This window comes from Thunnus albacares, chromosome 19 (assembly GCF_914725855.1).
Source record: "Thunnus albacares chromosome 19, fThuAlb1.1, whole genome shotgun sequence".
Taxonomy (NCBI): domain Eukaryota; kingdom Metazoa; phylum Chordata; class Actinopteri; order Scombriformes; family Scombridae; genus Thunnus; species Thunnus albacares.
The window spans coordinates 12,399,643-12,413,275 of record NC_058124.1 but is presented as its reverse complement, the minus strand read 5'-3'; the positions used below and the strand labels follow the sequence as shown (position 1 = coordinate 12,413,275).

Genomic DNA, 13,633 nt, shown 5'->3' with positions numbered 1-13,633 from the left:
TGGCAAAATAAGTCACATGAATAAAAGTTGCAGTAATAAATAACACATCCATCTCATTCATACGCCAGTTCATTTTAAGGACAACCATGGGTAGATGTCTGAGAAACATCCAATAACAATGTTAATTCCCTAAAATAAGGCTTAATTCTTAATGGTTATTTAAGGATATTTCAGGACACATTTGACATCAGGCATCCATTAGTCAGTCATGCACTAATTGTGCCATTAAACTAACAAGTCTCCCTGTGGTGTAATCCCCAAAGGTGTGCTCTGCAAAGAGGGAAAGTGTTCCTAATGTCAGGGAATCATTCGAGCTCTGTAATCAGTGACTCTATCATGAGGGCCACCTGTGTATTCCAGCTGCCCCGCCCTCCACCTCCTCACGCACGCTCACGCACGCGCACACCTCACAGATAATGCCAGCCTTCACATCCAGGGCAGGGTAACTATCGGTTACCTTGCCAGCCAGCCCTGCCAAGCCCATAATGAGAGTGTGCATCAGTGGACCCAGTCGCTCCTTTCAACGATCCAGATGGGAGTTGACGGTTTATCGCTGCGTCATCATCTATTACCCAGTCATTACAGGCCAGTGAGCTATTTTCATGATGCCTGTTTGCACTGTGCACCTGTGAAAGTACGCCCAGCCCACTTACAAACATAGACACACGCGGCTGCTTTTTTAAGACATGCAAAGCCTCAAAAATGCCCCAGAGCCAGATCTGATAAAGACTTTAATGCTGTATTCAGCTATGGTGTAAGCACGTGTTTGCTCAGAGGAAACATGTAATGAGTGATGTTTAACTATGTGGAATGTAATAATTAGCAAATACTGAGTAGATAGCGTCATGTTGATGCCGTGTTGGTTGACTTAATCAGGACAAGGCATCATATTTCTGGGATAATATAATACCCCAGATACTACTATTTAACTCAGTCAGTTTAGTTAAAAGTAAAGCTGTAAATAGACACCAACACATTGAACCATTTCAGTGATATTAACTAGGCCCTGGCTTTCCATTTCAGGAAAAGTAAAGCCAACAACTGTTACATAATAAAGGAAACTTTCTTTTCCACTGGCTGGCTTTGGAAATCACTTAGCTCCTGCTGGCACTGCAGGTGGATCATTTGCTTTATTACTGTTCTGAAAAACAATCCACAACGGAACTGTGAAAATTAATTGCCAACCATTCTTAAATCCATGGTCCACTTACTGTGTAGCCATGGCTGTCCAAACCTGTCGGTTTATTAGAATATATAATTTCTAGTATCTTGGATTCATGCTGTCTATGGAAAAAAACTCAAAGCATCATACACACTGGTATGTTTGATGTGAGACAGAAGAGATTGAAATGCAGGCTGCAGTCATGAGTATATAGCTGTAAAGGCCGAAAGGTCTGATATGTGTGAAATAATATTTTTTAAGGTACATTGTAGCCTTTGTAGGCATACTTAACAGTCAATTTCCTTTTTTATTTAAAGTGAGACTATATAAAGACGAAATAACACAATCTTCTTATTACAAATGAAAAGTTGAATTCAAATGAAAAGTTGAATTCATAAGCAGATGGATATTGCTATATAACTGTCATTGAGTTAGTCCGCTGACTTTATGACTCGTCTTTGCTTGTGCTGTTGCTGGTTGGACCAGAGCTATAACCCTGAATGTGTGTCACTGACTGACTTATGAGGTTACACCATTGGTCAGCCAGCCCAGTGTTGGACTTTCCCCACTGACCGTTTCTCTTTCAAAATGAATCAGTGTGAACAGTTTGAATTACGTCCTCAGGGGGCGTTTACACGGAGCCCATGAGCGCAGCCCTGAAATAAATTTTAAAAACTCACTGTTCGAAGCGTCTCACGTGAAGTCGCTGAAACTGACAGGAGCACCAACCCCATGTGATATGCAACTTCAGTACACTTTAACAACAAATAGCCTATTACTGGGACCACTACAGAGATGACGTTTAATATCCAGGAATTCACATGATAGACACTACCACTGACTATCCCTGCAACAAATTGGCCACAATTTCACATATTGACCATACATGGTCCAGCCATACTAGGTTTTGACCTAATTTTGTTACACTATGTTTTAGCATGTTTATCCTGTAATTGCCACTTATGGCCACAGAGATCACTGTTTAGCAAAGGTTAGATAGGACAGGACAACTACCAGTCTTCTCTACTACTCTAATAGTTGTTGTTTTAATGTCTCGTAAAAATATTTAACAATCCTTCACAACCTATTTTTCTCGATGCAATAATACTAACAAGACTGATACATGACCAAAATGTTAAATAATTTGTGTGGCGGCTCATAATGTAACTCCTATTATCCTCTGGATAACCTTTGAATATCTATGCTGAACACTGTAGAAAACTTCACAGATCAGAGCTGGGTAGCTGTGTATTTCATATATTCTGCAAAAACACTGCAGTCTGACAGTTTTTTACAACTGATCTAACTAATGATAATAATATTCCATTTCTGTATTTGTGTGAGGGATGAACTTCTTCCCGGTGTTCAGTCCACCACTGTAACCATCACTGAATATGTGTAACGTGATTCCTGTCATTTCCCTCGTTCCTGACATTCCTGCCCGATGTTTTTAACTTTGGAATTCACCTTGTCATCTGTGTTCAGGGTATCGAGCCAGAACTGACCAGCACTCACGTTCCTTCATCACCGTTGTTTATGTAGTTATTTGTATTCAAAAGTGGTCAAGTCTTTTATTTGTAGTGATGCACTTCAACTTAACTTTACTTTAACCCCATGTTTTCCATTTAAGTAGTTAATTTAATGTCTACTATGATGATTTTATCAAGTAAAACCGATAAAAACCATGAATTCTTATAGACTTTGGCTTGAAATGTGACAGTTTGTTCACACTTGACGCCAAACTTCATTTGTCATCAGTCAAATGCATTGAGGAGAATCTGACCCCAGGTCACAGTGGTTTACTGACTCAGTGTCTAGCTATTAAGTCCTGTGTAGAAACATATTTCATAGTCGAGTGCCGATGCTACTGAAAAGACATCCACTGTGTGCAGGTTTTGTTTCATTCCACTGTGTAATTGGCCCTCATTCACTCCCATTACCAACTTCATAGAGGAGGAAAGGTCAAAGGGGAAAGACTGGAGTTATCTGGAATAATTGCTTACAGATTTTCAGTCTTCTTAAAGATGGAGAAAGGGAAAAAAAAGAAACCCTGTCATACCGTCTCACTTTCAACTGGTCCCTGCAGGTTTGGAGTTGTGATTGTGTAAACCAGACAGACATTTAAAAGTGCGGTTTTAGCTGTGGAGGGTTCTCCAGGGATGTGCTCAGCTCTAAATCCCGTTTACGACTTCACTTCACTTTGAGAAAATCCATTCAGCCATGAACGCTCCAAGATTCCTCCTAACCTTTTGAATTTCTCTGCAGATGGAGCAGATAAGACAACCTGGACCCTCACACTGATTATAATCTTTTTTCCTCTTCTACTTTTCCTTGTGCTACTGATGCATCTGATTCTTCCAGCCTTAAACGTCAAATCAAAAATTAGACATTAATATTGAGATGCACAGCTTCACATTTAAAGTCACCCAAACTTGGGTTATTTTGGAAATGTATCATTTTCAAACACAAACTTGATAGAGTGAGTATGAAGGGTAAATACCTGCAAAAATGCCAATGAGTTATTCCGTGAATGCTGAAGGGATTAGCTGCTGATGTAAGAGATCTGGCATTAAAGCCGGAGAATACCTCGAAGTCATTTAGCCCTGTCAGTTATTTGGATACTCACAGGAGCCAGAGGGACAGCTGCTGAAAAGCCTCAGCAGAGACCACAAAGTGTCTTATCTTACCATAAGAAGTCCTCCTAAATAACGCTAATATTATAACAAGTTCCAATTTCCACTTAAGGGCTATTTACAAAGCTGGAGCGGGGTTGATCCCTGTTGCTATAGATGACATAATTTATCTGAATTAATTCACCCACTATGTCAACAGTGATCTATCCAGCGCTGGCACAGTGTGGAGATGACAGGTGACTGTGAACGTGAAATAAAGTATTCAGAAATACATAGAAGCATGAAAAGGAACTAGATGGGAGTGGATTAGTATAAATTAAATTAGATTTGAAAAAGATTGATTAAAAATTACATTAAAACTTAAATTCATTGAAATTGAATGATGAAAATAATTCTCTCCTGTTACTGGATTGTCTTAAGTTGTTGGTGAGCTGATTTGATTCTCATTAACTCACCCACTCACCATCAAAACATGCCAGTGCATTATTGTATTTTTCTGAGACACTGACACAATGATCATTACCTGCAGCATTTGACTGCTTGTGAGCACTTCTTAGTGACTCAGGAGTTCTCTGGACCTCTCTCAGACTTAGAACCTGCTTTTGGTGCTAAAATTGTTTGTGAAATACTTTTAGGCCCAAAACATGGGAGTTTCGTCTAATTCAGCTAGTTAGGAGCTACTTTTAGCTTTAGGACGTTTTGTGTATGTGACCCCTGATCTTTTGTACCATGTACTCATCTTTAACTCAGATACCAGCTCATGCCGATTCTTGGCTAAAGCTCTTTTAAATCACATATCCTGAGGCCAAGGGTTCAGAGACAGCAGGTCAGCCAGGATAAACTTTCTCAAGACAAAGCATTCCTACAATGGGCTGGGCTCATGCAGCCAAGAAATGCCAGGACCTCAAAAAAATCCACCATTTATAACCAAGACACATCCAAAAACAGTCTCTTGTTTGTGTTTTTGAAATGTACAAGTCAATGTCCACACAAAGCTCAAAGGAACTGGAGCCAGTGTTTGGTTTGTATTACAGCCAAGGCCACACTGAGCTGAAACATATACACCTCACAGGGCTGCTTTTTGTTGACCCACTCACAGATGCTGTAAAAGACAGCTTTTGTTAAAAGTCATAATCTTTTCTACATATCACCTCTCGCCTGCCAAAAGCCAGACAAATGAACAAAGCCTCGCAAAAGCTGGACGTGTGTGTCAGAGTCACAAAAAACTCATCACAGCTGCATCTGAAATCCCGGATCAGATGTCAGATGTTTGAGTCTTTGCACACATACACCTGACGACTATTTGCACACGCGCACCTCTTCTGTCATTATTACATGCACACACATACGCACACACTGAAATACTGTATAATGCTTGTAGGCTGGCATAGTACCAGCTTGTGCAATACAATAACAGGAGACATGTCTGAGCCTGGACTTACATTACAGGACAAGGCTGATGTGAGGTGAGGAATTTCTGCTTGACTTACCTGGACACTAAATTTGCATTCACAATGACATCAACCTCATCACAGTACTACAATATTCCTTTAAGCTGCATCCTATTAAAACATGTATCTACCTTGTTTTGGATTGAAATCCAGAATAAGTCCTTTGTCGACTAATGTGTCCTCATATGAATTCTTTCACTCCTTTAGGTTTTACCTGATCATAATCAAGGAAAAAGTTGAAAAAGAAATTGTCCCACTAACCTCTTCTCTGTTGAGAATATCTGGAAAAAAAACACAAATACACTTAATATACTTCTTATTTCCATTTAGTGTGACTAGCACTACTGTTATTGATTGGTTTTTGTTACAGATGAGGTATCAAAACAGGCCCTTGATAGGAAAAGGAAATGTTAGACCAAAAATGCTTCACCATGAATCTTGCCTGGCTGGGTCACGCAGTGGAAATAAGCTTCTAGGAGTGAAAAATGACAGACATTATTTTGGTATAAATAATTTTAATCATAAGCAAATTATTGTTCAGATTTTAGCCTCTAGTGTGTTTATCTGTGTGTGCAAATGTCTGCGTGCATTACACATACAGAGCAACACAGTGCTTTTCACACAAAGCCTATTATACAAAGTTTTTTTTGGCACGACCAGGACTTACTAAATGTTTGTACAGCTTGTTAGGATTTTCCACTTAACTGCAAACACAGGGCATGAATGGAAACTTAAGTTTTATATTTTAACATTTCTCCTCAGGACCCGTAAGTTACTAAAGGTGGAGGAGGGTCATTTACAATGTTGTGCAATCTGACAAAGGAATAACACATTATTAATATATTATTTACAGTATATTTTAGTCATGTATGCATTATGCACCCATAGCAATATTTTGAGCTGAGCTTTGTTTGAACTGTACCTGTGTGCTGATGGTTTTACATGGCAAACGATGTCAAAGGTTAATTGTCAGTAATAAAGTATTACATGGTCAACAGTGTTAACAAAATGCTTACAACATAGTGAGTTACACAAGGACATGATCACTATTAAACTGCTGTGAGTTCATGTGAAGCCGTAGGGTTCATGTATCTGTGAAGCCCAGCAGATGTTTTCCTCAGTCCGTGAGTCTCAGACCACAGCTATATAAAGACAGTGTAATTACTGGACTGGTCTGAATGTAGCCTGCCATGCCCTCTCTCTCACTCACACACATACACACAAACAAACAAGCCACTCATGCGTACAGATGAGTAACAAATTAAAGAAAAACCTGAATAAATGAGTAGAGAAATAAAACAAATGCACATGCTTCCACACAGGTGCACCGCATGGACAATTAACATCCAAACACGCTCTGTATAAAAATGCTGAGCGGGCCCAGCTGATTCTGATTTTCTATCAAGATGGCAAGAGAAAAAGATCTAAGTAACTTTGAAAGAGGGTGCGTTGTTGGGGCACAGATGGCAGGAGCTTAGGGTTGGAAATTGTGGTCGACAGTGCACATTTGATGACCGTGATGCTTGTGCATAAGTGCGATACGTAAGGAAAAGCAGAACTCTTCCTCAGGTGATGAGTGTCAATACAGGTCGTGATCAGACTGTGTCAGCAAGAGCAGTCCGTCGAGAATTACAGAGGGCGATATTATAGTAGGGTTGCAGTGCACAAACCCCTAATTACAAAGATGAACGCACATTTGAGAGTTCAGTGGTGCAAAAAAGGCACTGGTCTACAGAGATGTAAAAAAAAAAAAAGATATGGTCAGATGAGTCATCCTTTACCATATTCTCAACAAGTGCATGTGTGGCATACATCAAGAGAACGGTACAGGCCTCAATGTTTGACCCCTACAGTAAGGGGACTCCAGTGACTCTGTTATGCTGTTGGGGGCATTTTGCTGGCATGGTTTGGGTACACTTGTTCCCTTAGAGGGAAGGGTCACTGCAAATCAATACAAAGTTGATTTAAGTGATCACCTTTATCCTATGATGAAACATTTCTATCCTGATGGGAGTGGTCTCTTCCAGGATGACATTGCCCCAATTCACAGGGCACGAGGAGTCACTGAATGGTTTGATGAGTATAAATATGATGTGAATCATGTGCTTTGACCTTCACAGTCACCAGATCTCAACCCAATTAAATAACTCTGGGAGATTTTGGCATGACGTGTTAGACAGCGCTCTCCACTGCCATCATCAAAACAAGAAATGAGGGAAAATCTTTTGGAAGAATGGTGTTCATCCCTCCAACAGAGTTCAGAGATTTGTAGAATCAATGCCAAGGAGCATTGAAGCTGTTCTGGTGGCACGTGGTGGCCCAACACCTTACTAAGACACTTTAGGTTGGTTTTTCCTTTAATTTGTCATATAGTCAAAGCACGAAGGCCAACATAAGCTTCACAAAGGTCAATCAAGTTTAAAAAAGTGTTTAATATGGACATTTTACTTCAGTCAGTATGTTTTTGCAGCACAAGCTCAAAGCTCAAGCTATTTCAAGCTGCAGAGAAAGCACCCTGTGCTGTTTTAAGCAGTTCACAGTCTATAATGAGGCCAGACTCTTGCTGCAAAGGAGCGATGTGATGTTGAGAACATTTTCCCACAGCAGTAGTTGTGGTGTACTACGCAGGAACTTTTTTTTTTTTTTATGTATCACCTCAGCAGTTTTTGGTCGCCTCAAGGTGTTGTAAACTCATTCTCCCATTCTAAGGAGGATTACCGACTCCACTTGACTTTGAAGCTCAAAGATTTCCAAAACACGGTTTGACTTCAAGGCTTCTCTGTGAGTTTAGGGGATTTTAATGAGGGGATTTTCAGTTTGACCGGCTATGCAAGACTCAAGTCATAGACGGTCGGCTCCCGTAATCAGGCCATCTATCGCAGTTTTATACTCGGAGCACTTTACTGACTACTTCACTCTCATGGGACACATACAGTGCTCATAGAGTGCTCTGTTTGAATCTGCCTCATATACAGAGATACATCCAGACAGTCTGGGGAAGCAGAAGTTAAAACAGGACTTCTCATCTAACTTTCAACAAGAATGCTAATAATAAAGCTAATAAACATATTTCCCCAAAATGTCAAACAATTGCTTTAAGACAATAAATGAATTTAACAAATTCATACAAACAGCTTTGATCTGTGTTTAGATCACAAATGAGAATGCAACAAAAATATATCATGAGGGACGTTATTAATGAAATATCTGAAGAGGCAGGACACTGGAGCTCTTTGTTTCTACCCCCATTCTCTCAGTTAAGCCTTTCCCTTAACCAGCCTACAAATTTAACCATCAGCTGAATCATTAAAAACCCTGAATTCAGGTCAGCTGACAAACTGAGCCTTATATCCACTTCATGTGAGAGAGGCGCAGTAGTTTGCCTCAGACCTGGCTTTCATTATGAGATATTTTTGCCAAACGCGCCACAACAGACACATGAACAACACAATCGACTTGGCACGCAGCACTGCTTTGATTGACGTCACCTAATGATGCATAGGTCCATGTAAAGCTGTGCAATTAACACTAACTACCGCCATTGTATCAGACCAGAAAATGGAGGACAGATGCAGACAAGAGCATGAATGATACCATCTGTGGTTTGCAACTTTTCTTTTCACTCTCGCTATTGTTTCGGGGGCGGATAGCGGGGTTGTTGTTGTGTGAGGGAACAAGTTTATGACAGTCGAGTAGGGAAAGAGACCGAATGACAAAATAAGGTAATCAACGCTTCCCTGTTTGAACTGTGAAATTACTTCCAGAATCTCCTAAATGAAGAAAAATGTTCATGAATTAATGACAAACAGCTTTTTTTCTTGCAGATACCCTGTGGACTGCTTCAAAAATGAGAAGACTGATTTGTTATTGTTAATCAGCTCAGTCAGTTTTTCATTTCAGACACTTCAAAATAACTCAATTTACACATTTCAATGTCTCAGATCTGGTAAAGTTGTTCCATATCACCTATTAAATACAGGAAATCATGTTCATTCTTACAAATATGAGTTTATTTCCCAAAGGACTTGCAACACTGCCATCTGCTTCTGCTAATATTCCTTCTTTACTACATCAAGAAAAGTCCAACTTTACAAACCCAAATTGGCTCATAATCAGGTACAGAGGACTCAAATACTGTACTAGTAGTACATCATAAATGAGTAATGTACACACAGGGAATCATAAAAGAGGACAATCAACGATGGAAAGATCTCTACATTTGGTCCCAGAGGGGTCCTAGTTTGCATACATATGTCAAAGAATAATTCAAAAAACCCAATATCACTAAGGAAACGAAAGAATCAAACATAGGGAAAAGATACTGAATCATAGATGGCACAGAATAGATTACATACAATTTTAACAAATATACCAGTGACCTGAACTGAACTGAGGAGAATGGAAATGGAGTGAAGTAGGAGAATGAAAGACAGCAATAGAGAGTGACAGAGATGGAAAAGTAAGGCAGGAGAGAAATTGAGCATGAGAGAAAGAAAGAAACAGAGAGAGAGAGAGAGAGAGAGGGCACATTGTGCTGTGGAGGGGTCGGGTCGTCCCGGTCATAGCAGAGAGGGAAGCGCTTGCTCAGATCACCTCAGAGGCTGACAGCTCTCTGACAGGGATTAGAGGGCTGCCTGTAAATAATAGGGGTTCAGACCTGGGGCACCTTGCTTCTTGACAAAGTGCTCATTTCTCATCTATCACTCTTTCTTTCTCTCTCTTTCTCTCTCTTGCCTGCAGTGTCAGATTCTCACAGAGTTTCACTTATTTTCAGTGACATTTTCATCAGCAGACGGAGTGACGTGTGCGAAGGGGAGAGAGGTCCAGCATAACTGAAATAAAAGACATTTTCCATACGGCTGATATAGCGGCATAAAGTGGAATTCTTCTGGAGCTCGTCTGCGTCATCTCAAAGACAGACACTCAAATGTTCAGGAAAATGAAAGGAAAGAAAAGTAGCAGACTTTGAGATAGATGACATCATTGATTTAAACTGAACATCTGTGGACCAGACACCGCTCCAACCTCAAAATAGATATTGTAGGTTTACCTTTAGGGTGTTTTTATACACTCATGTTAGAGCAAATGATCCATCTGTTTTGACCATTTGTGTGCAGTTCAGATAATTGTTCTTTTCCTTGGAACAGCCAAAGCTGAATTATCTGGGGTACTGTAGAGGCAATGAGGCCTTGAAATGATACAGGATGAGATGCAGTGAAGTGTAACATAAATTACCATTTGGTCTTGCACTGAAGAACACTGTAACAGTCCCAAATCAGCAATATTCATGTGAGCTGCAGGCGGAAACAACAATTCGTTGCAATGAATACAATGCAGTAAATTAAGTTAAAGCATCTAAAGCAAATACAATATGTGCAAAGTCCATAATCGGGTCCACTTTGGTGACCTAAATAATTGTATATAAGAGGTGCAGCTGTGCTTCTAGTGTCCACATTCATCTTAAACTGAGCAACAGTAACACAAGTGTCAAAGGGGCCTGTCCCTTTGGGTTTCCAGACACGCCCTAACCACCGGCACTGCCAGTACTCTGAGGAGGAGGATCGGGTGAAAGTGGAGCTGAGGGAGCGCAGTAGAAACCGTTCCCTGTCAGAAGTATGCGGGGCTCAGACCTTACGTCAGCCCGGAGTCTTTAACAGGCTGTCAGCCCCGGTGAGGACGCAGACAGAGACGCGCAGAGATGTCAGCGACGGGACGAGGATGTAGCACACCTGCGGGGAACGGCGTGTTAATGTACGTTTAAAACGGGACTTCATTCTGGATTCAATGCATTTAAAGTTCCTCACCAGTGATGAGTTGGCTCCTGTTGTGGATTATAACTGCAGTCGGGATTCAACAGGTGGGATGGAAGGATGAACTTCTTTATTTTTTTTCTTTCTCTCAAAACTTAGTTTTAGGATTCAACATTCAGCCCAAAAGCTATTAAAATCTTCCTACTGGGATTTAGAGTGTGTTTGAAGTACTCTATAGTGAGTTTTAGTGATTTATTTTTATTTAATTTTTCTTTTATAGCTAATATCCAACCAGGAACTTGTGTACAGTGTGTGGTTAATTTTGTAACCACACCGTTCTTCAAGGCAGCAAAAGTCAATGTAATTGCATCGGTATAATAATAGCTTGTAATATTCCTGTAGGGATTTAAGCCTATATAGTATTCAAATGACCTTATCAACTTGTTTTGTTTGGGTGTTTTTTCATGCTGTAATGGATCGCATCCTACTGATGCAACATCCTTCCACGTATCATAAGTTTTTCCATTGTAACTCATGAGGTTATCTGTAGATGTGGCCCATAAGATAGGCACACGCTGACTACGACAAGTTCTCTTCACTTGTGGAAGTCTGACCTGAAACTCGTTAATCTCTTTGGAGAGAAGTCATCTTTGTCCTAAATTACCCCAGGGTTAAACTTGTGTGCAGTGAGATGCTGGCAGTTGCCACCAAGCAGCTTCACTTTTCATTGTTTGTTATATATTAGTGCCACCGTGTGGTCATTTAGGGTACAGCGGCTCTAATGGCTTCAGAGACCCTTATGATCTATCAGTCTACACAGATCAATCTGTTGATCAGCTTTTGGAAATAATGTACTTTTACACTAATGTAACTGAAGGGGGAAAAAATGATCAGTCTTCTTATTGTTTCTCTGATTTTTCGGTCAGTTTTAAAGCTGTGTAGCAACTGTAACATTTGTCAAAAATAAATTGTTTTATTGTTATTATTGTAATATGTTGGATATTAAATGCAATAATAAAATATCTAATAAAATAATAACTCAACTTATACTTTTTTGCTTTGCTTTTACAGATACAAGCTTCATGAATACTGTTCAGAGAGCCTATCGCTGATCTGCAGTTACTGATTTGTATATATGTGAAAGTCCTTGAGCTTTAGAGTTGCTGTCTTGTACTGATGAGGTGTTTGTTCAGTCTCTCATTGAAGGCATGAACACTACTTGATGGGATGTCTCAGGTGACAGCAGGGTAAAGGCTGTTCCATGTTGTTACAGAAATGTGGAGAAATCTCCTGTCAAGGCATTTGGTGTTAGCCCTGGGGAGTGACAGGGTATGACTTGGTGGTAACCTCTGGGTGGTTTGACCTGGGACATGAGCTGAGGGTAGCAGTGCTGGACAGTTGGGAGAGTGCATCTTGAAAAGAACAGCTGTTGCAGCAACTGTTCTGCTTCAGCTCAGGTTGGTGATGGCATTATCCTTTAGGACATGGTCCTCATCCACACTGATGATCTTTATTGCCTTTTTTGGATGATATCTAGCTGCCTACGAGTGCTTTGTGAGGCATTCATCCAGGCAAGGCAGGAGTACTCCATGATGCTCCTGCCTTGGGTTTTGTAGACATTGGCTTTGCCTCTAAGTTCAAGCTTGTTGGCCAACTTCTGCAATGCTCTGAGACGTTGTCCAACACGTTTGCAGATGTTAGACAGATGGCTGGTTCACTGGAGTTTTCTGTCAATGCATAGTCCTAGAAATTCCATCTGTTCACTGAGCTTGATTTTAGTGCTCCCAAAGAAGAGATCAGGACGAGATTGATTCCTCTTTCTGGACAGAATCATTGCCTTACACTTGCTGGGCTTGAAGGTGACCTTCTGGGCATCAGACCATTTTCTGATGTTTTCCAGGTCTTTGTTTAGGCCTGCTGCCACCTCAGACCCATCAAATGGGTCTGAGTTCTATGAAGATGGAGAATAATAATGGGCCAAGAATGGATCCCTGAGGTACTGATGCATTGATGGGGCATGGTGATGAAGACTGAATAGAGAGCAGAACTCTGATGGATCTTCCTTGGTGGAAATTCTGTAGCTGTATATGTAGTCTACCAGTTATGCCCTTTGATGTGAGCTTTAAAGGCCATTGCGCTAGACCTGGTCGAATGCGCCCTTTATATCTAGCGCAACAATGCGCACTTCACCGCCTCTGTCAAGGATGTTGTTCCACATCTGGGACAAAACTGAGAGGAGGTCAGCTGTGCTGTGATTTGGTATGAATCTGAATTGTTTATCAGAGATAAGGCCATGGCGGAGAAGGTAGCCCTGTGGTTTTTTTGTGAACAGTGGATTCCATCATTTTTCTGCTGACAGCAAGCAGGGATATAGGACGGTATTTTGATGGATCTGATTTTGAAACCCTTTTATGGATTGGGATCACTTTGGCAGTTTTCCATTGTTCAGGGAACATGCAACGAAAGAAAAGGAGTTGGAAGAAATGGCTGAGAGGAATGGCTAGTTCCACAGCACACTCTGAGGACCCTTTTTCGAATTCCATCAGGTCCCAATGCGTTTCCTAGATCCAAGTTGCTCAAAGGGTTCCTGACATCTTTTGGTTTGAAGTGGACATTGTCAATAGAAGATGACAGTAA

At 40.6% G+C, this 13,633-nt stretch overlaps 1 protein-coding gene across 3 annotated transcripts in view; it reads left to right on the top strand.

The window, feature by feature from the left end:
• ccn4a (cellular communication network factor 4a) overlaps positions 1–13,633 on the top strand; it is a 39,757-nt gene that overhangs the window by 19,532 nt on the left and 6,592 nt on the right. Inside the window, exon 1 of one of the 3 annotated variants that reach the window (XM_044336247.1) lies at positions 10,969–11,103. The exons of the other annotated variants lie outside the window; for them this stretch is intronic. Coding sequence (XP_044192182.1) covers positions 11,056–11,103 — 48 coding nt within the window. The 5' untranslated portion in view covers positions 10,969–11,055. Of the gene's footprint in view, positions 1–10,968; positions 11,104–13,633 lie in introns of those variants that run through there. 3 annotated transcript variants of the gene reach the window in all.